Below are 21,275 nucleotides of genomic sequence, written 5' to 3'. Positions count from 1 at the left end.
AGCAGATAAAGTTTGATTACCTACCTTGATACGCAAATCTTCAGTGCATGGAACCAATAGGACAGCCCCAGAAAATCTCGGCATGTCTATTGCTCTGCCTGATAGGGGAAATTCACCTTCCTTAATACAGGATTTTGTGGCCCCTGTGTCGACCATGAAGGAGAATGTCTGTTTACATACCTTTACACCTATCCAGGGTTCCTCTTCCGAATCTGTAGTAACCAATAGAATTGGACATGTCAGAGATACCTGTGGGCTGGCCTATTTCTTATAAATGTGAGCACCAGGATGCGAAAAAGGTTTTCCTCCGAGTACACTTGCTCCAGTATAATGGGTAACTGTCCCATTCGGTGGAGGATTCTTCTCTCAAACCTGCACTGGTGCCTGGGCAGACATGGTCAGTGCATGAATCTGTGTAATTCCAGTTCTCAGGTTCTGATGAACCTGGACTTGCTGCAATGGCACAGAGTTTGGGCATAGGGCGATATTTGGGCATTCATCTGGAGGGGACCTGCGTTAAAATACTGTGGTCAACTTCGACAATCCTGTGACACATGCCACATTCTTCCAAACACCCAACACTGCACTCCAGACATTCCTCCATACCCCTCATAGGCCCCATTCCGCCAAATCCACTGAATGACCCAACACCTCACGATAATCCTCCCCTACCCTGTGGAAATCCCCTCATTGGTCTTGGTCCAGGTACATACCCGTCCGTCCATGCTTGTCCAATTCCAGAGTCTATTTGTCCTTGTTGTCCCAACTGTCCAGCTATCCCTCTATGGGGCTGGTTATCTTTGCCCCCTCTAAGCAAATCTTTGCTAGTTTTTCCTGGACCAGCTTGGCCTCAGCCTTTTGTGCCTGGTCTGTACTCTCCTTTTCCTTTTCCTGTCTCCTCTTACAAAAATGCACAATCTGCACCTGTATCTCCTGCCAACTCTTCGCCTCTATCCCTACAACGTTGTCTAGGTAAAGCTGTACTTCTTTAGGAAGTCCCTTTTTCAACATATAATAAAAATAGCCACATTTATGTCCCATGCTTCTCCCATCTCTGCCCTCTACATCTCCTGAATCAACTGAATGTGAGCAGTGGGATCCTGGTCTAACTTCATTGATTTTACCAACATTGAATATATGTCTGGCGTATCAGGATACATTATCCTCACTGCTCCCCAAACTTCTGCCCTATAGTTATTGAAAGCCGCTCCATCATGGGTGTTTGTGTCTAATTGAATTCCCAGATATCCTGCTTTCTTCCACAACTCGTCTGACCGTTCCCCCATCAAGGCAGTGAAAAGTTTTTTCATGTCCCCAATTTCCAACATGACACCGGCAATTTGTTTTTCTAGAGCATAAATCCACATCCCTGCCACTGCATTGAGCAAAGGGAGCGTCTTCATTTCCAGTCCATGTGTGAACATGGGACATAATACGCCCTGCCCTGCCCCTTCTGGAGTAGTGGGTATTGAGTCACTTTTGCCTTTACTAGGGCTTCCCCTTTCTTTCCTCACCCTCTCCCTACAGCCATGCAGGCTCCATGGTGCATCTGAAAACCCCATGGCATACTTTGCAGAGTCCTTACTAGAGCGGGAGGCGTAGACTCTGCTTCCTGTCCTCCTTGGTTGTTGTCTTTCTCCCACTAATCCTCCTCTTCCTCCTCTGTATCTTCTATCACATCCCCTGATCCTTCTGTGGGGACGCCCACACCATCAGGGCTGCCGTAGCAGGCCGCCTCTCTTCCTAATTCCGCACCTTTAGTGATGCTTCCTTTTTCCATGTCCACACTTACTGTCCTTATGACAGATTTATCTAGCCGTACGAGAATCTGACCATGTCTGCATCTTCCTTCCACCGCTTCCATTATTTCCCTGTTTTCGTTGTCCTGCTTTTTACTCCTATCCTGTTGTACCCCTGCCACTTCACTGTCTACAAACCTTGCTGCTTATTCCCAATTCTGTCATTCTTGTCTTTCCACTACTCCCCGTAATCTATCCTCTATCCTGTAACTGGGGGGCAATTCTCCCCTCGCTGACTCTCCTTCATGACAACCCTCTCTCGCTCTGGCTCTTCTAGTCCCAAGGTTAACGCTGATTTATCCTTAAGATAGATTTTCCTTCTTTCCTCTTCCATTCTGGGCCCACCAACAACCTTTACTAAAGAAGGCGTTACGCTTCTTTTTCCCTCATACTCCTGTCTCTCGAAAATTTGGTGCAGATGGAGGTGTTATCCCTGACCATGTCGTAACCACCAGAGTAGTCACTGGAGAATATGGATGTTCAAACTCTTGATTTGTATACCATTCTGCGGGCAACAAAGGATATCACCCATATGGGGACGGTGCAGAAGAAATTCCCACACCTTCCTTCCTCGTCCCTTCTTCCATAGCCACAACTTTCTATGCCTTCCTGCCCTTCTCAAATAACCTCCATAGCTCCAAGATATTCAGTCTATTGTCCAATTTGGACCCCTTATGTTTCGTCTATAAGAAAGTACGCAGACTTTCCAATATATCCTTATCATCGGACCTCTCACTAGGCCACTGTTTAGACATCTTGCCCTTCGTTTCCCTCAAGCATTCCCAAAGATATTTCAAAATGTTTATTTTATGTCCGCGGAGCACTTGACGTACATGATTCAATGGAGTTTCCATGTTTCAACAAAAATCCTGGTATTATTAAAGATAGCCCCAACCCATCAATACACACATTGTCACCCTAATATTCCTTTTCTGTCCCTTAAAAGATTTCCCCACACTGACTCTCTGCACTCACTTCTTTATTATAACAGCCTCAATAACTATGTATTCCTCAACTGTGTAGAAAATCCAACATCTTATTAAAAGACGCCAGCCCCAATCCTTTTCATTCCTTTGAGATTTCACCTTCACTCGAGCATAGAAGGAGCACAATGTTTTACACTACAACACTGCTGTATCTCTTCCTCTTTTCACCAGTATGGCCCTTTCTACTACAGTGTTATCTTCCCCAAAACTATCAGAGGAGACCCACACTACGTTAAACTAACCAAGAAACCCGAGGTGCTGGGCCTGCCAATGCAATTAGTACAAGTAAGGAATTACCAAGATATGCCTCACAAAGGTATCTACGGTGGTTTTACCATAAGATGCCACTTCACTCTAAAGTGTTGGCTCCGCCCAACCAGACAAGCAACCTGAAAGGTATCTAGACTATCCCCACGAGTAGCACACTGTGCTGAAAGAATACACTTCTAAAATAAGAAACTAGAAAATAATAAAAATATAACAATAGAAAATGATTCTTACACTTTCTAAACACATTCACTCTTCAACCTGCTTAGTCCCTTCTAATCCCACAAACACATCTCTTGCCCTACCTAAAAAAAAAGAAAATGAAAAACCATGTTTGCTTTTTCTCCTACTATAACCCACTTGGTCTTCCTGACAAAGATGCACTTATGTGGACATTGAAGCCTCGAAGCACTCCGAACAGGTGCTACTCCAATTGGTTCTGCTTCACAGGTGGGCTGCAGAACTTCCACCTCGGGAACCAGACAGGCCTCTTTGTGCCTGCAAACCACTTCTTTTTCATACACGAGCTGGTCCCTGCATAGAAGGACCAAAGTGGAGCTGGATGAAGAGGAGACTCCCAACATTGTAGGCATGGATCTTTAGCTCCAGCTCTTTACCCAAATTATGCCCACCTCTGCGATTAATAAGTACACCTTTTATCCAAAAGGCAAGTTTATTGTACAGACAGCCGGCAGGGGGCTTAGATGACATCTAACAGTCACACTAACCCTGGTCTTCCTGAAGCACATAATGAATACACATTATATACAGTTTGCAACAGTTAATACACTCCCCCAGATACAGTTAAAAAGGAATCCTCCAAACATGATTGGTTGCTCAGTATAGAAAAATCTAAAACCCACACAGTTCATTGGACACAGACATTATAAAACAATCACCTAAAACATATAATTGGAAGGTTTACATTTCCAACACACCTCTTCCCAAAACTCCCTCCATATTCGGTGGCACCTTGCCTCTTAGTTATAGAACAACATAATTCCTATTAATTAGGCACACAGACCTGGCCAAAAAATACCCAAGCACATGAAGACGAGAGAAAGACACGTAGATTCTCTTTTGACCTATGTAAGGTGTCCGATTATTATGACTACTGACCTTTCATATTCACATGAGTACCACCCACTCTCTGACAACACAATCGTTCTCCTGAAATGTACTACTGCTGATCTCCGCAAGTGCCCTGGGAGAAGCCACCTGTTCCAAACAACCCAGCGAGTTTCATAAATGCCTATCCCTTACAACAAGAGCTCTCCTGTATACAAGACATCATATCTTCCCTTCGCCCTCCAGCACTTCAGCCATCTGCAAACTGACCGCAGCCACCCCGTTGACCAACATACAACACCTGTTCCCTGATTGCTGATTGCTGACGGGACCTTTGCAAGCCTTTGCCATGATTGCGAAAACACCCATCATTCACAATACTAAGACCCATGATACACAGAACAACCACACCTCATATATTTCAAATCTTTTACTAAGTTCGAAAAATACTTCCCATACATGTATACCATTATGTGTGCATTTTACACCTATTATGATCTCCTCTCACGACCGCCATTCATACAGCTAAACTCCATGTGCACATATTGATCGCCTGCTTCACTTGAGTGTGGAGGGTCCCTCCTTGTGACAATGTTTCATTGTTATATCTTGATGTGCATGTAAATCTACAAATGTATCATCTCTACACAAAATAACACAAAGTAACCTAAATGTAACACTTATCCCATTTACCTAAATATTGTAATATTTTTAGCAATTTGCGAAAGTGACAGAATTGACCATGATGACGTGTCTACCCCCCAGTCAGTGTTGTGGCGTGCAAAGTTCAAACTTTCCTAATTTCCCAACAAGCACATTCATGGTGACAGTGTGCCCCTCACCAAACATGCAGACACACACACACACACTGGAGTCTTCTGTCTTCCTCTTCTTCACCATTTAGCTGGCAAGCAGACAGCAGAGGACATATGACATACATCCCATGCCAGCCCGGTGGGGGGTTCTTTTTTGTTTTGTAAACATACCTTTATTTTTGCGTGGGGCGATGGCTGCCAGCCTCTTCTGTTCCTTGACATCACCAGATGACAGGCAGGCATCAGAAGTTGTACAACATGGTTCCACAGCCCAGTTGAGGGAAGGCAGGTTTCTAAACTTATAGTTCACTTCCTTCCTAACCACAAAGGGGAATGAGGAATCATGAACAATGTGGCGCCCGGCACCTGCAGATGGAGGGTGGATCTGAGTGGGGACACAGACTTCAGAAATTATCATTTAGTTCCTACTCAATCAGAATGGGGAATCAATACAGTTGTGAATGACTTGAAACTAAGACAAGAAAGGCAGTGAAACTAACAAAAGCACAAGAACGTCAGAGGTGGCCTTCTTCGAATGTTATTTATGCTTATTAAAAATATACAGAGTGAGGAGGGAGCACTGGCGGCATATTCTAGAGAGTGGGTTACAGTGCTTGATCTCCAAATACACATTGGGGCAACACATGGGGTGAAAAAGGTGCCTCAGCCAGAGGCAATTAATCAAGTGTGATCACTCCACAGCCACGGACATGAAAGCACGGGCACCTAGTCAGAATGCCTGATTGGACAAACATTTGTAAACCAAGATCTAATTGGGGGATTTTGTGGAATAGAACAAAAAAAAACAAATTAACTTAGTTGAATTCGTGCCACAAGCCTTTCCATTTGATATGCCAACCAGATATTCTGTGTTCAGAACACCCCTTCCCTTCTCTTTTTTATTTGTACCAATGGTTGTGACGATAACATGCCTCTTGCACCACAAACAGAAGAATTGTTTATTAACATTGTTACATGATTGAATAAGTATTGAAGCACACAGAATATCAGTATATGTGTAGATGAGATAAAATTGGAAAGGTAGAACACAAACCTAAGTGAGGATCATGTACAAAATAGTAACACATGAACTATACACGTTTAAGTGTATAGGTTTTAGATTGACCATATTGCAGCACAAGCTAGGTAGTTGTTTGTGTTCAATGGTTAGAAAAATTAAAAATCATGATTAAAGCAACAAAGTCTAGGAAGTTGGTAATGCAACAATTTCCAGAACGCCAGAGAGTAGCAGTTGCACTTTGCACATGAGCATGCCATCCTAAGTCACTGGTAAGAAAGCAAATGTTTTTTAAACAAATGAATGCTATATTTTTTATTATTTAGTATAATAATGTATATTTTGGAATTTTCATCAACAGTCGTCTGATGATGCTTTCACACAGAAATGTGTTGTGGATGTTGGCTTCACAGTTTCATTGAACTGCATATTTGTTTCGAATCCATTTAATGAAAAGTTCATTGGAATAATAAAAATTACACATATTCAAAAATAAGCAAATAAAAGAAATATTTGAAAAGAGAAGAATGGTGAATTATTTGTTTTTTTAAATGAGTTCCTTGTAGAGAGAAATATTCTCTCATAATCATCCAAGTACACTATCCTACGCATGGAAAATAGTGTTACTCTAATAATCATTCATAGAAAAGGAGTGGAACTTGACTATTCGAGTACCTTAAATCGACTCTAGTTTCATCTAGACCTTTCTCTTTCCGCAGTGAAAAGTTAGAGGGCTCTAATGAGGAAGCGTGAACAATGTGAGGTTGCATTTTGTTAGGAGAGGCCGAAACAAAACTGGCTGTACAGTTTGCTTTGAACAAAACCTTTAATATTTCTCCTTTGTAGGCCTGTGATGAGACCAGAAAAGTCACAGAAGGTTTGGGAGAGCAACTGACGTCCACACAAGGTGATTACCATCTTTCTTTCATAAGGCGTTGACGTATGATTCACACAGCTGGAATCATTATTTATGATTAATCCTTTAAATGAATCTCAAATGGTTCACATTTCCCTTTGCACAATGGCAACCAATGCGCTGCACCTCAATTCACAGTGGTGAAAAAAATACTTAAATCCATTCTTTGGAAAATAAATGTATATAGACCTGCTTCTCCCGCTGTGCTACTTAGGACTACATTGTCAAATGGGCTGCCTTAGAGTTACAAACGTTTTCTCTTTTTATGGCGCTCTTTTCCACTCTGCGCTCACTTTCCCACTCACTCCAAACACCACAGAGTTCATTTTATTGGGTATCGTAATTTGACGGCAGGTAGTCGTTACGTGAACACACAAACAGCTTCCCGCTGCCAAATTGTTATCGTTTGCACTGCGGAGTGCAAAGGGGAGGGCACAATGCAGCATGCAAGCACGTACACTGCCTCTTGCCCTCCCCTTTTGCACTCCGCCGAGCAAATTAAGTAACTGCTGCCTGACATGTACGCATGGCGTTTACAATGAATCCCTACGGACCGTTTAGGGATCCCTAGCATTTGCGCCCTCATGAAAATACATGCGGGTGCAAATGCTGAAGGATGTGTATCCTCTCTCGAATACAAATGAACAAAAATGGGCCGTGGCGGGAATCAATAGCAAGGCTTTTATGCTATTGATTCCCTCCACAGCCCTTTTTACACAGGGCTGAAAATTAGCCCCCATTTGTATAAACATTTCCTCCTCCACCATCTAGGACGGAATGCCAATGGGTGTCCTTTTTATTGGTGACATTCTTCCATTTGTTATATGTTGAACTGTGCACTCAAATGTACTTCCAACCCCGCTCATTGAAGAACAGTTTAAAAGAAAACGTGTGCTCAGTAAGTGGAGTGATGAGAGTTTGAGTTCATAAGACTCCTGAATGAGCGGATTGGCCTCTAACCATGACAGGGAGGGATGGTGTATTAGAGCGTCCAAGCATGGCCCACTGTTTAACTAGGGCTGCATCACTGCATGCGATCATCACACAGCCTTCTTCCTGGTTCATGCCAAGGTCTGTCTCAGGCCTTACTATACAATAGAATACAATACAATATGTCTTTGTGGTTAAAGACACCCTTTGTGACCCCTTTCTGTATTTCAGCACCTTCTTCCTGCAGTCACCCTTCTGAACAAATAGCTGGGCGATCGGCAGCTATGTCTACAGAACTGATGTTCACATGCAGGTCAAATAGCCCTAAGAGATAAGCACTCATTCAAAGGAGCAGCCTGCAGAGTGCAGAGCGGTGGGAGCATGGAGGCGGGCGGGGTGGAGGCTCCATTCAGATCATGAGATGCAGAGATGCCAGGTCTCCCTATCATGAAGTAGTGGAAAGGTCATGTCTAGTGCCTTTTAAGGATCCCTTCACCCCCTATGTCACCATAAACTGCCCCTGACCATAGGTGCAATTCTGGGCAGGATTGATTCACCCTTGCATTCCTCCAAGGTCAATAAAGTGAGTACCATACAATTGGATATTTCTTTTTCTACCGGTTTCGATAGCATAGAGTCAAGCAAAACTACAACCTGTTATTTCTCCCCAAATAGTTCATGTGATAATTTCTTTAGTTAATATATATTTCTCAATTTTACTCCTCATTTGTTACCTTCTGAATAATATCACTTTTATATTAATGCATTGCTTTTGCAATATTTTTATATGACACTTTTGTGAATTTTTAGTTATGTACACTATATAACACTGAGTTGTTTTGGGTGGCGAGACCCACTGACATGACCCCTCCCTGATTTCCTCACTCAGCTTCCCTCCACTTTTCTCTATGTATGCCGACTCCTCATCCTGCTTCAGCCTTCTCCTGGCACCCCACCATTACACTGCACTGCGCTTCCCTGTCCTGGGTCCTGGATCTATTTATTGAAGGGATACACTCTCCCCCTTGTAGCCGCGACCAGCAGTATCTTCTTTACTCCCTGTCCATCCCCCCGCCCTACTGTAAGTGCCAGAGCATTTGCTGGTTGGGGACCCACTGCTTCTTTTTTGTATTACCTAAAAGAATGCAAAAAGGTTTGGGCCCGATTCACATCATGCAAGTAAACAATGGTGTGCTTATTTCACTTGCGTGGTTGTGATAGTTGAGCAGTGTACCATGTGACACAGGAGACTTTTGCCATTTCTTCGTGTGTATGCACCAGAGCATATGATGTGTTTGCCAGGTCCCTTGCATACATCAGTGTTGGAACATGCTCCAGACATGAATGTATGACAGGTTCTGAGTGTCCATGTAGAAGCGAATTTACATCCACATGCAAATGGGCACATTAAAAATCAAGCACTTGCAAAGCCAACAGTGTTGGCTTGTCAGTGCCTAGCAAGTGTCTTTCCCATGCCTGCACAAAAGCCCATACCATTGGCATTGCCAATGCTTGCTAGAGATTTTGCTGGTATGTAATCTCATAAGGTTGAGAGGGCATATCTTGTGCTTAACCAGGATGGTGCCTGCCTTCAACTTAATTTCATGCCTAACGTTCTTTAAGATGCCAGCCCTCTGTCAGATAACTAAGGCATGTCTCCTAAAGATGTCTTTTCAAGAAGAAGTATGAATGTAAAAGGCCAGGAGCATCTCTCATGGGCGACGCACTTGTCTTGAAAGCAGGACAAAGCCGAGCAGCACAGGTTCGCAAACCAGACCTGCATTTAGAGGCTGGTCTCCAGCATGAAGAACACAATTTTTATATTTAAAGTACTTGTTCAGTAGAACGAGGATCAAGTTTGATGCCTAGGAGACTTAGTTAATCCCATCCTCCAAAGATTGAATGTCCTTTCTACGAGACAAACAGTTTACACGAGGCTGTGTGCCTTTGAAAAGGAAGGAGAGTGACTGATAGCCAAGAAGAGGTATTGTTGCAGTCTCCATAGGCCCCAGGTGCATTGTCATGTAGTTGAAGTGAGACAACATGGTCACCAAAGGCTTGTGTGAATGTGATTTTGGGAATAATTGTCCGTACCTGCTCGAAATTCCAGGGGAATTGCATTAATGAATATTCCGTTTTTTCTGCTGCAGGTCACCATGGTGCACCTGTAATGCCAAGAGACAGATGGATATTCAAGCAGGTTGCCCATCAGTGCAACAGTCTCAGACCCAGTCCCTTTGCACTGCTTTCCTTAAACATTGCCCATTCTCTGTTGCATGCCAGACAGTCCTTGCAGTTCACGGTATGGGCCTGACTGTCACTTCGGTAGCGTTCATGCCTGTCATCACTGGGAGCGCAGCTTCTCAATCCTGCATCTTCAGCAACTGGTTATAGATCTCTTACCACTCCTGCATTTACAATATCATGTGATTGCCACTTTTCCATGCATACCTGTCCTACAGCAGCTGAGTTGTTGGCTTTCTTCATGCAGCGCAGTAAATGTGCTATGGTTTTCCAATAGCAAAGGGTTGTTCCATGGAAGGATCATTGTGCATCCATAATACTTCTTGAATCTTTAGTTTGTGTCAGTGTAGAATGTGTTGATCTCTGAATAGTTGGACTGTTACTGCGCCAATCGACGGCAGGTTTTTTAAGAGAAGTTAGAAAGCCCTTTATTGATTGTACAGGCATCTCAATTGGATGTGCTTGCCATAATGGCATTTCTATTCGTTGTATGGCCTCTGCATAGGCTGAATCGTAAGCCAAGCTACCCTGTTTTCTTGTTTTAGTCGCCTTTGAAAACAAGCACTGTATCTCCGAACTGAGGAAATTCAGCAGAAGCGCTTGCTTTCTGTTGGGGACAAATTCCCGCCCATCAATGGCCTAAAGATATGTGTCAAATGTTGCCTTCCATTCCTGGGAGGGTATAGCCAACCTGCCTGAGGATTGAAGAAATGTGGGAAAAAAGTGCACCTTATTTTTTTATTTTCATTTATTTATAGTGTAATTGGTTAATTAAAACCTTAAACACTTATACAAATACAACAAACATAACTTATCAATTTACATTTCATTTCATATCATATTTCTTTTCATATCACAATTTCATGACACAGAATTCAAAATCAACGTAGCACCATTTTTCAAATTGATCAAAATTCAATAAAACAAACATAATTCCCAATCTTATAAATTACCTATTACAGTCTCATGTACTCAGACAGTTACAAATGGGGGAATTGATATTTATTTCCCGCCAATAAACATATAAAAGCTACTCCTCCATTGCTCTAATTAAAAGGCGTTCCAAACCCTAGACTGGTTTACTCAATAATACTGTCAGGCAATTCATCGAACTTTCTTAAAATTTCTCTCCATATATAATAGGCAGCGCTTATATACATCAGAGGATCTGCCGCATAGATACTTGACCAAAATTGGTCTGATGCGAAAATTCTAAAATCATAGATTAGATCCTTGTATCCTCTATAGTACAAGTCTAGCATTTATCACGATTGGTCAACAGGTGTTTTATCGTTTCAACGTCCCTTTGCCACAAAGAAAATTACCTATAACTGACTACACTAGGACTACTCACGTCTGACCCACCTGTTAATCTGCACCTGAACGCATACCTCCATGTTCATCCCCCCCCCCGGTTACTCCACCTTGATCCTTGACATTCAATGTACTACCTGAAATGTGCAACTGTAACATGTAAGCTTAAAGTATTCTTGAACACGCGCCTGGATACCTTCGGGTCTTGCGCGCGCTATAAATAAATAAACAAAAACAAATAAACAAACAACCTGCACACTCTTTTTTTCTCTCTGTATCAATCCAAGCACCAACGTATTCATAGCAGGGAAGTGTAGTAAATCTTAATTGTGTAATAAATCTAGATTGCAATTTCCTACCTTCAATAGATACCTGCGATGCTTAAAGGCTGTCAGACCTTGTAAACTGTATACTTCGTACCGTCTCTTTTTGCCTAGAGACTCTAGATTTTTACCAAGATCCCACAGACTTGATTTTCTCTTCAGGATCTTGAAAAAACCATTCATGTTAGTCTTCTTGTTGGGTAAATTCATCTTAATTTCACTTAAAAAATGAAGAGACGTGTCTGTCACATTTTTCAAAGCCAAATTCATATTCTTATTTTCAGCCATGTATCTGCCCATAAATTTCAACAAACTGGCATTGTTATTACCCAGCGTCATGATTTTAATATATAACGTCATCGGAGTCGGATGCAGAGTCTTTTGGTTGTGACTACTGCTGTTGGCTCTACTGTGGAAGTGCTTTCCAGTGTCTCCAGTCCTCTTTCTAGCACCAGTATAAAGTCCTGCCCTCCCCGCAGAGCGGGCCACGGAGTCGGACGCAGAGTCTTTTGGCTGTGACAACTGCTGTTGGCTCTTCTGTGGAATTGCTTTCCAGTGTCTCCAGTTCTCTTTCTAGCACCAGTACAAAGACTTGCCCTCTCTGCAGAGCGGGCCGCAGAGTCGGATGCAAAGTCTTTTGGCTGTGAATACTGCTGTTGGCTCTACTGTGGAATTGCTTTCCAGTGTCCCCAGTCCTCTTTCTAGCACCAGTATAAAGACTTGCCCTCCCCGTGCAGCGGGCCGCAGAGTCGGGTGCAGAGTCTTTGGGTCTTTGGGCTCTTCAGGCTCCGCGGTCCCGCTCCGTGAGACCGGGATGGTGTTAACAAGGTGGTGACTTCTCCCCAGGTATCCTGATCGACAACCTCGCTGATACGAACGGCACAGAGATTAACAGAGACACAGAGACCTGCCAGACACGCAACAACACCGTGAAGCCATATTCAAGCATTCCCGGGGTGGCTGACAGTGCATTGATGAGGTGAGCAGTGTTGAAGAACGAGCTAAGACCGGTACAACCGTAAAGTCCTGTATTCTGTACCCACCATTGCTTCTAGAAAAGACTCTCACCTATGCTTACGCAGTGATTGGGAAACCTTTAGGCTTGCGGGAAACTGTGGGGACCTTCCCTTTGATCCCACCCACCCTTTGCGAACCTGCATTTAACAGGCTTAGCGTTGCTCCAGCCAAGGAGTTTGCAAGATCGCACCCCTTGATCCTTAACGCTCGTGTGTACTTGGATAAATTGCTTCGCATGCAGGCTCTAAGCTAAACTGCTCTCTTGAACTTACCGAATGAATATAAACCTATTGCCGTGCAGGAGACTGCAGGGAGTTTTCCCTTTGATCCCATCCGCCATCACTGAAATTGATACCGACAGCTCTAGTGATTTGTTTCCCGCGGAAGAGGTAGCCTAATGGGAGTTTGTAGGGATTCTCCTTTTGATCTTCAAAGTCTCTGGCGGTCCCTAAGCAACCTATTTGACGCCCGATCCGAAAACTGGATATTTACCACCAATTTATTGGGATCGTAGGAGACAGTGGGAGAACGCCTGCCCTAATGCCTCCCAAAGCACCCCCACTTGCTGGCCCTAAAACAAGACTCTGTGGTAAATTAGGCGTGTCCTCTCCAGGATCTAATCCGACTGATGTAAGGCAACTAAACCTAGAACAAACCCTACATAAAAGGAAGGTAAAGAACCCTGATCCAGATGCATCACTCGTGACCGTCATGTGTGGACGGCAGGACTCAGCTCGCCTACCTATGTCGTAAGCAAGCGACCACCTGATTGAACCTACGCTTGACACAATTCCTCAAGACCAGCTACTAGACCATCTATCAGAAGCCCCCGTTTTGCCACCTGAAGACCGAACAACAGCGACCCCTCTAGTCCACGCAGTGGCAGCAGACACTGCTCATGCTGCCCAATTGACTATTATCCAACCATTGATTGCGGAAACCACAGAGGTGTCTACGGGTGCCTCTACCATCATGGTGGGAGATAACAACAAAACTCAAGGACTCGAGCCACCGACAGATGAGGTCGAAGAGGCACAAAAACCACCCGAAACCGATCTCAACATAAGCAGCCATACCACATCTACAACATGAGAGGAACAACTTGATAAGCCCCCATTTCTTCATGTTCAAACGGAAGAATATATTGCAGCAAGAGAATATCCCTGCTTGGTGCATCAAGTGGAAACCAAGTATCAGGTACATACCCATAATAATAAATATGGCAACTATTTACTAGAACATGACACACAACATGTGCAAACACCAGGACCAATGAGAATTCTGTCAGGGGACCGAAAACATCATTTCCCCTTATTAACTTCTCAGACTCAGACAATGAGATCTTGCCTGGCTGAGGTCTCAAAGAAGGATCAGGCGGAATTGGCAAAACTAAAATGGCTTCAAACTCATGCAACCTTAACCCAGAGCAAAGAAAACACAAAACAACAAGCCATGAGAAGAAATCCCACAGTTGCAAGGCTATCTCTTGATATTACCGAGATCGAATCGATAACGAGCTTCATAGAAAGACGAAAGGAAGTCTTTGGCGACATCTCACAACCAAGAACACTGGAAGCTACCTCAACTCCTTTGGTGAATCATCTACCAATGAACACGACCACAAAACATCGCACAAAACCTGAGGAGCTAAACAAGATCCCTGCAAAGAGAAACCTGTCCAACTACTTTACTTATGACTTTGAAGAGTCTTACTACATTCCACCCTTACAATTCGAGAAACAGAAACAAACCTCACAGGCACCAGATAAAAATGATAATAACAAAGACCCTACAGATGTGAACCCAGAAAAGGAAGAACTTCATCAGCCAAGGATACCTACGACGATGATAGATCTGCAAAACATGTTAATAGCAGTAATTTCACAATCCATGATACCTTTTCTGAAATTACACAAAACGATCAAAGATAATACCTGTGACCAAGCAACACTACTGGCAATGATTCATTCCAAACAGGTATATATGGAGAATTTTATACAAACTGTCGAAAAAAGACTGGACGCTTAAGCTGTACAATCTCGGCTATGGCAACAGAGGCTGTTTGAGATTGAGAGAGGGGACTGAGAGGTGAAAATTCGATTAACTGTCAATGTTATGTCTTGGATGAAAGTCCCACAACAAAACCAGACACGCCCCGAACCAGTAGCTAGAAGCTCTACAGAGATCATAAATGTACACACCTCTCCTTTAGCGACGGGGGTATCCACCCTCCCAATGGTGGGATCGCTGACTTCTCTATACTGCAACCCACCACTTTCAACCCACCGGTAATACCCACAGATAAGACTGTTAGTGATACCTTTCAGATATTTTCTCAAACCAAGAGACTCGCTAAACCGCCCATTGACAAGCAACAAAATTAAAAATTAAAAAGTAAACAGGCAGGGTCTAGGGCTTTTCTACGTGCAATAAAGCAATCGACAGAGCAACCACCAAAGAAACATCTTGAACTACAAAACCAAGTTCGACCAAAGGAAATCAGAAGCATTATAACAGCACCGAAGACCGTAGGTGATATGGATGACGCCTCCAAACCAAATGATGAAGACGTTGATTGCAATTTAGAACAACTCCTTAACCTCACAATCCATATAGAGGAACAGGATGACGACCCTATTGAGCATTCCATCTCACTGAATGACTCCAGCCTGATAATCATAGATGAATACAATGCGATGCCACAGGAGTACTTTGAGCTAACGTGTGAAGAAATCTCAGACAGTTCCCTTGCAGACGTAACAAGATCAGGTCCTGAATACGATTTGTGCAAGGAAATATCTGACGACTCTCTGGTCTGGAATATACAGCAAGTAGATCTGCTGATAATGACTGGCTGCCAGACCTGAAACCTGGACACCAGCCTAACCACAGCTCCCAAGAAGAAAGTGACACACAAGAGAGCATCAGGGATGAAAGAGCACAACCAGAATATGTCATCAGACTACCTCAGTTCACAAACCCCATGGCTGATCGAACACGCTACAGTCTGAGATTAAAAAATACCAAGCGCAGAGCTGATTCTCTGATACTTAATAGTCAAACATTCTACTACTCCTGCAGGCAATACCACCTTTGAAAACAATCTCGACAAAAGACATCAAGCCTGTAACATTTGAAGATCATGCCTTACTAGACAGAGCGCTAGTGGAATTTTGGGACAGAAACCTCATGGAAAAAATTCTTTAATTAAAGAAATTCTATCAAAACTGGGTTTTAAATTCATGAACGCTCCAGAGAGCAAGAACTATGCTGCGTATAATAGGGAAAGGCAAAGCTCTAAGCACACCCATACTGATTTGACTGACGAGAAACCAACAGAAGCTAGAACCCCAGACAGTAGGACCACAATGCCTGCAATCACAAAATCTCCATTGGAGACACCAGAACATAGAGCATATTCTGAGAACGAAAATTACGCCTTTCAGCGTGAATACGACTGGCATCGGCCCAGCATATCACATGATTTAACAGCTGCGTTATAACCATCCAAGTAAAGTGAAACTCACTGGTCCTTATGTACATGGAATCGGAGAGGGAATGTTCACTTATTCAACCAACCTTTGCCTCGATTGGAATCCTTCAACATTATCTGCCTCCAAGAAACATGGCTCATGGATTAACTTTTCTGAACCCAGCTCTCAAAGGATCTCGAGGTAGACCCTCCTCGGGCATGCTTATCCTGATTAAAATAACACTGCAATGGAGTATAATGGGCACTGAAAACATCAACCCATGGATACAGAATACCATTATAAAACAAGCCCACAGATCATACAGGAACGTATTATATCCATAATGAACCTTTATTGGAATCCGGCTACAATTAACGACAACATCTTTCTCGATGGAGTTTTTCTAACCATTGACGAGATACTCGCCACACATCACCAAGCCAAATTTATCCTTTGCGGTGATCTAAACATCCATTTATACACAGCCAAAGTAGAGCTAATGTATCACGCAGATCTTTCTACGCGCGCGCTAAGAGATGGCGGAAGGAAACAACCATGCAGAATCTTTGTCAGTTGTAGCATCCCACCGACGGAACTAACACTATCATTCCGACTTGGGTAAGAGGAAACACATCGGCAATAATTGACTACATCTATCTCTCTGCTTAACTAAAGACATGGATAACTAAAATAACATCAGAACCAACCACAACGAGTGACCATTACCAACTGTCAGCTCAAGGTCCGACTGAATATACAAAACATCATATATGCATGCCGATAGAAATAGTCGGCAAACAACTTAGACTTCGAATGAGTCAAGCTCAAACTATCGACTTAATGAACCGGATACAACAACCAACCAGGAAAGATGTAGATAAACTTAACTATAATGGGGTCCTAATACCCTTCTTCAAACAGAACCGGGGGAACGGAAAGAAGATACATCAACACACTTACAACATTGAACTTGCAGAGAAGAAAAAAGAAATGAAGTAAACTAGCTGAAAATTAAGAAAGACTGGCAGTAAAACAAGCATACACAAATTGGAGGAAGTCTTTCCGTATGACGCTATCACAGGACGATGCAGAAGCCATCATGAGAACCTGTAAATGTCACAATCTAAGAGAACTTTGGAATCTCGTGAATAACAACTTGACAAACCAACATGTTCTGACAGGAAATGTCACCCAACAACAGTGGATGCAGCATTTCTCTGCTATATACAGCGATCGGTCTTCAGCTCTGTGCATCAACCAGCCAAGCACGAGTAAGAAGTGGCACATCCAATGCGACAACCAGGAACTGACAGAGATTATTTGCAACTTAAACACCTCCCATGCCCCTGGACCTGATGGGCTGTCAAATGCTATCATAAAGAAAGATGCACAATTGTGGGTCAACTTCATGGAACAGCTGCTCACCGCAATCAATAAATGTAATCAGATCCCTCCTACCTGGCAAACTGCCACTATAGTCCCAGTTTAAAAGCAGGGCCCCCGAGACGAGCCACATAACTTCCGACCAATAGCTCTTCTCGACCCATTAGGGAAACTACTCGCCACAATCCTACTAAAAAAATTGAAAAAATGGGCTACAGAAAACAACCGATTTGCTACCCGCCAAACAGGCTTTACGTCCAATATCGGAACAAATATAAACCTTATTCTTTTGAATCTCATCAAACATGAAGCAATAAAAAACAACACCATGGTTCATGCTGCATTCATTGACCTCCACATGGCCTTTGACTCCATCCCACAAAAGAAACTTTGGAAGAAGTTAACAGCTTGGAAATGTCCCAATGACATTTTGGAGCCGATCAAATTGTTGTATTCTAACACCTCTATAACAGTAAGAATATCACAATACGGCAATACCACTCCTTCCATCAAGACAGTGAATGAACTAAAACAAGTTTGCTCCTTAACAGCCACTCTTTATGATCTGTATACCTCAGACTGCAAAGACCATCTAAAAACTAGCACTCTGAATCCTCCCAAACTTAATTCCATCCCAGTCCCAATTATGATGTATGCAGACGACATCATTTTACTAGACAAAACATCGTCCGGGCTGCAGATAAGTCTACAACTTCTGGGAGAGTATATAAATGCAAACAAACTCCGTATCAATACGATGAAAATGAAAGTGATGTCTATGGTGAAACAACCATTTAAGAAGCCAAAACTGTTGAACCTGACAATCAACTGAAACCGCCTAGATGAAGTTATAACATTCAAATACCTAGGCATCATAATCAACCAATCAAAGGTAGAAAAACAATGGATCACAAATCTAGAGGGCAAAATGCAAGCCTTAGCCAGGCAAGGGTGTGTGCTCTACCGCAAATTCGGTAAATTCTCCTTCCAGCCTATACTCTCGTGCTATAGACAGAAAGGGAATCGTACAATCGTACCTGGGAATTGCGACGGCCGAAAATGCAGACTTTTTTTTAACCCCCCCTTACACCACATATATATGTGGGGGGGTTTGGAGTATAATATTAATATGGGTGGTGGTTGCGGGGGTCTCCCTCCGCATATATATGTGGTGTAAAGGGTTAAAACAAAACAATTTGGCATTTTCGGCCGTCGCAATAATCACATAGATCTGCCAGAAAGGGATTCCAACACTAATCTATGGAAGTGAAGCAATCCTACATGCATAAACCAGACTGGAAGCCATGTTCTGGCGCAAGATCCTGAGATTACCTCCTTCCTATCCAATGGTTAGAATACGCCATGAAATAGCCACACAGTCAATAATGTCAACAGTGAAATGGAAACAACTAGACATATTGCGCAAATTGATATCAGATGAGAAAATACCAGCAATAGAAATACTGAGAAACCATCCAACTGCCATGAATAACTCAGTCTTACACGCTTGGAAAGAAGATCTTCTAAGACAAATGGAAAATGAAGACATTCCAGTCTAAATGCCCATACAAAGACCACAGCATGCCAAAAAAAATGGATGGAGAATGATTGCATAAAAACATGTAACTCTATTACAACGTACTCCAGAAATCTGCAATGCCATGCTGATATACGTGCTATCAATGAGTTACCAAAATATCTGACAAGATTCCCAGATCCCACTATTCATGCAACCTACATGAACCTGTGATTAACACCCTGCCGACTAGGGATAAAGTATCCATGGCGCGACAAATACCTACCTCAGAAGAGTATTGTCGTTTCTGCAAAAGACCTGAGATACCGGAAACAATATACCATTTGCTAATGGTCTTCCCTGAACTCACTCAAGAGAGACTTCTCTTCGGCACATACTTTAACATCTCATCATAACCCATGGATGCCGAAATACGATGGACATTGATCATGAATGGACAGGAAAATAAACTCATTTTCACAATTGTACAGTTTATACAGAACGTGTTAGAATTGGACAATAGATCATCTGTAAAATCCAAAGCTGGCACATTGACCGTTAGATGAATTTACATGGAAAATGCAGGCATCTACATAGATAGTTATTCTCTGAGAAACAGATGTGAAATTTTAATGAAATCCATAAATGAAAAGTTTACAATAAACTGTATCATTTAAAAAAAATATATATATATATCATTTACAGCACTTCATTTTCCATAAGGTGACAAGGGATGTGAGTCCCAATTCACATCTTATAGCCTGTATAGGAGTGGATTTAGCTAGTCTTAAAGCGGGTCTCCATAATTTCCCTTCAATTTTACCTACATCTTCAAGGTATCGAGCTGCCAAGGCTTCTAGCGCATACAAGGCTCCTGGAATAATTCAACTCTTATAAATCTCCAGCAAACCCTCCACTGATTAGCCACCTCTAGAAGCCATGAAAATAATTGCGTGGTGGGTTATCCCTTACTAACATACCCAAGTAAGGGTATGTTTCCACCGCCTCAATCGGCTGAGTCTCAATTTTCCTTTGGAACTTATATTTATTTTTTATTTTTCTGCAACCCCCAAAAATCATGATTTTCTCCACGTTAATGCTAAGATTATTCTCGAGAGTGTAACGTTGCAACTCATCTAAAGGTAGGCCAATGACGTCCAGCTGATGAGATACTCTCCAATCTTCAGTGGATAGTTATTAATGATCTCAAGCCTATCCCCATGTCTGCTACATACAAATTACATAGGACAGGTGAGGTAACACAACCTTGCTTAAGGCCCAAGTTAGTAGTAATAGGTAGCGATCTATCTACCCCTTTATTCAAGCAAATGGTAACTGTAGTATTACTATACATTTCACAGTTTGTAAAGGCGAGAGCAGCTTATTTTCGATACTCCAAACTTTGATAATTTGCAGCAACAAAGAGCAAAAGATTTTACAGCTTGGATCTGCCATCGCCTGCAGCTGGTAATTCTTCGGGCAGGTTCTATTTCCTCTTTTATATATTCGAATGAAAATGGCTTTACAACAACTCTCGGGGATATTACCACTTTTCCAAATACATGAATATAGTTCCAACAATATCACTTCCCACTTCAAAGGATTAAGTTTAATAACAATGTTAGCCAGTTTATCTGGTCCTGCGGCCCTCAACGCTTTCATCTTTTTTATAATATTCAGAATATCATTTATGTCAAAAGGGAAAATCCTATCCTCTCCATCTAGTCTAATTTCTCTGTTAATATCTGGCCTATTTTCTACATAATAGAGTGAGGATATGAATTCCGTCCATGCATCCATGGATATAATATTAATATCAGAATCCACTTCTTCTATAAGGTATTGGCGATATAAGTACCAACATTGTTTGGAATCAGGGGCATGACGTAGAGTCAAAATCTTTCTCCAATTGGCATTATGAATATTACACCTATGAGACCTAAGCCAGTTCTTATATTTCGTACGAAGGCTGGCAGTGCTTGGAGTTTTCTAACTTCGGACATATCCTTATCTTTTTTAATTATATTAATCTCCGTTTTAAGCCTCTTCTTCCTTTGATCTATCTGGCTATCATATATATTCTTGTGTTTAATTCCTTTCGAATCGGTCAGGGTAATTCTACTATTAGTTCCTTGTATAATACCCAATAACTTCCCAATAGCTTTTAAACCATGGTGGGCAATCTCTTGTCCATATATGGTTAAAA

The 21,275-nt window shown here is 42.4% G+C and overlaps 1 protein-coding gene across 1 annotated transcript in view; it reads left to right on the top strand.

Annotated features, from left to right (window-relative positions):
* Positions 1-21,275, top strand: part of LOC138580435 (bactericidal permeability-increasing protein-like) — a 341,489-nt gene that overhangs the window by 270,695 nt on the left and 49,519 nt on the right. Inside the window, exon 7 of the mRNA XM_069650975.1 lies at positions 6,800-6,860. Within this exon, the coding sequence (XP_069507076.1) occupies positions 6,800-6,860 (61 nt within the window). The remainder of the gene's footprint in view (positions 1-6,799; positions 6,861-21,275) is intronic.

This window comes from Ambystoma mexicanum, chromosome 3p (assembly GCF_040938575.1).
Source record: "Ambystoma mexicanum isolate Mex_15411 chromosome 3p, UKY_AmexF1_1, whole genome shotgun sequence".
NCBI classification, from domain to species: Eukaryota; Metazoa; Chordata; class Amphibia; order Caudata; family Ambystomatidae; genus Ambystoma; species Ambystoma mexicanum.
Note: the sequence above shows the minus strand (reverse complement) of the source record. Positions and strands in the feature narration are given on the sequence as shown.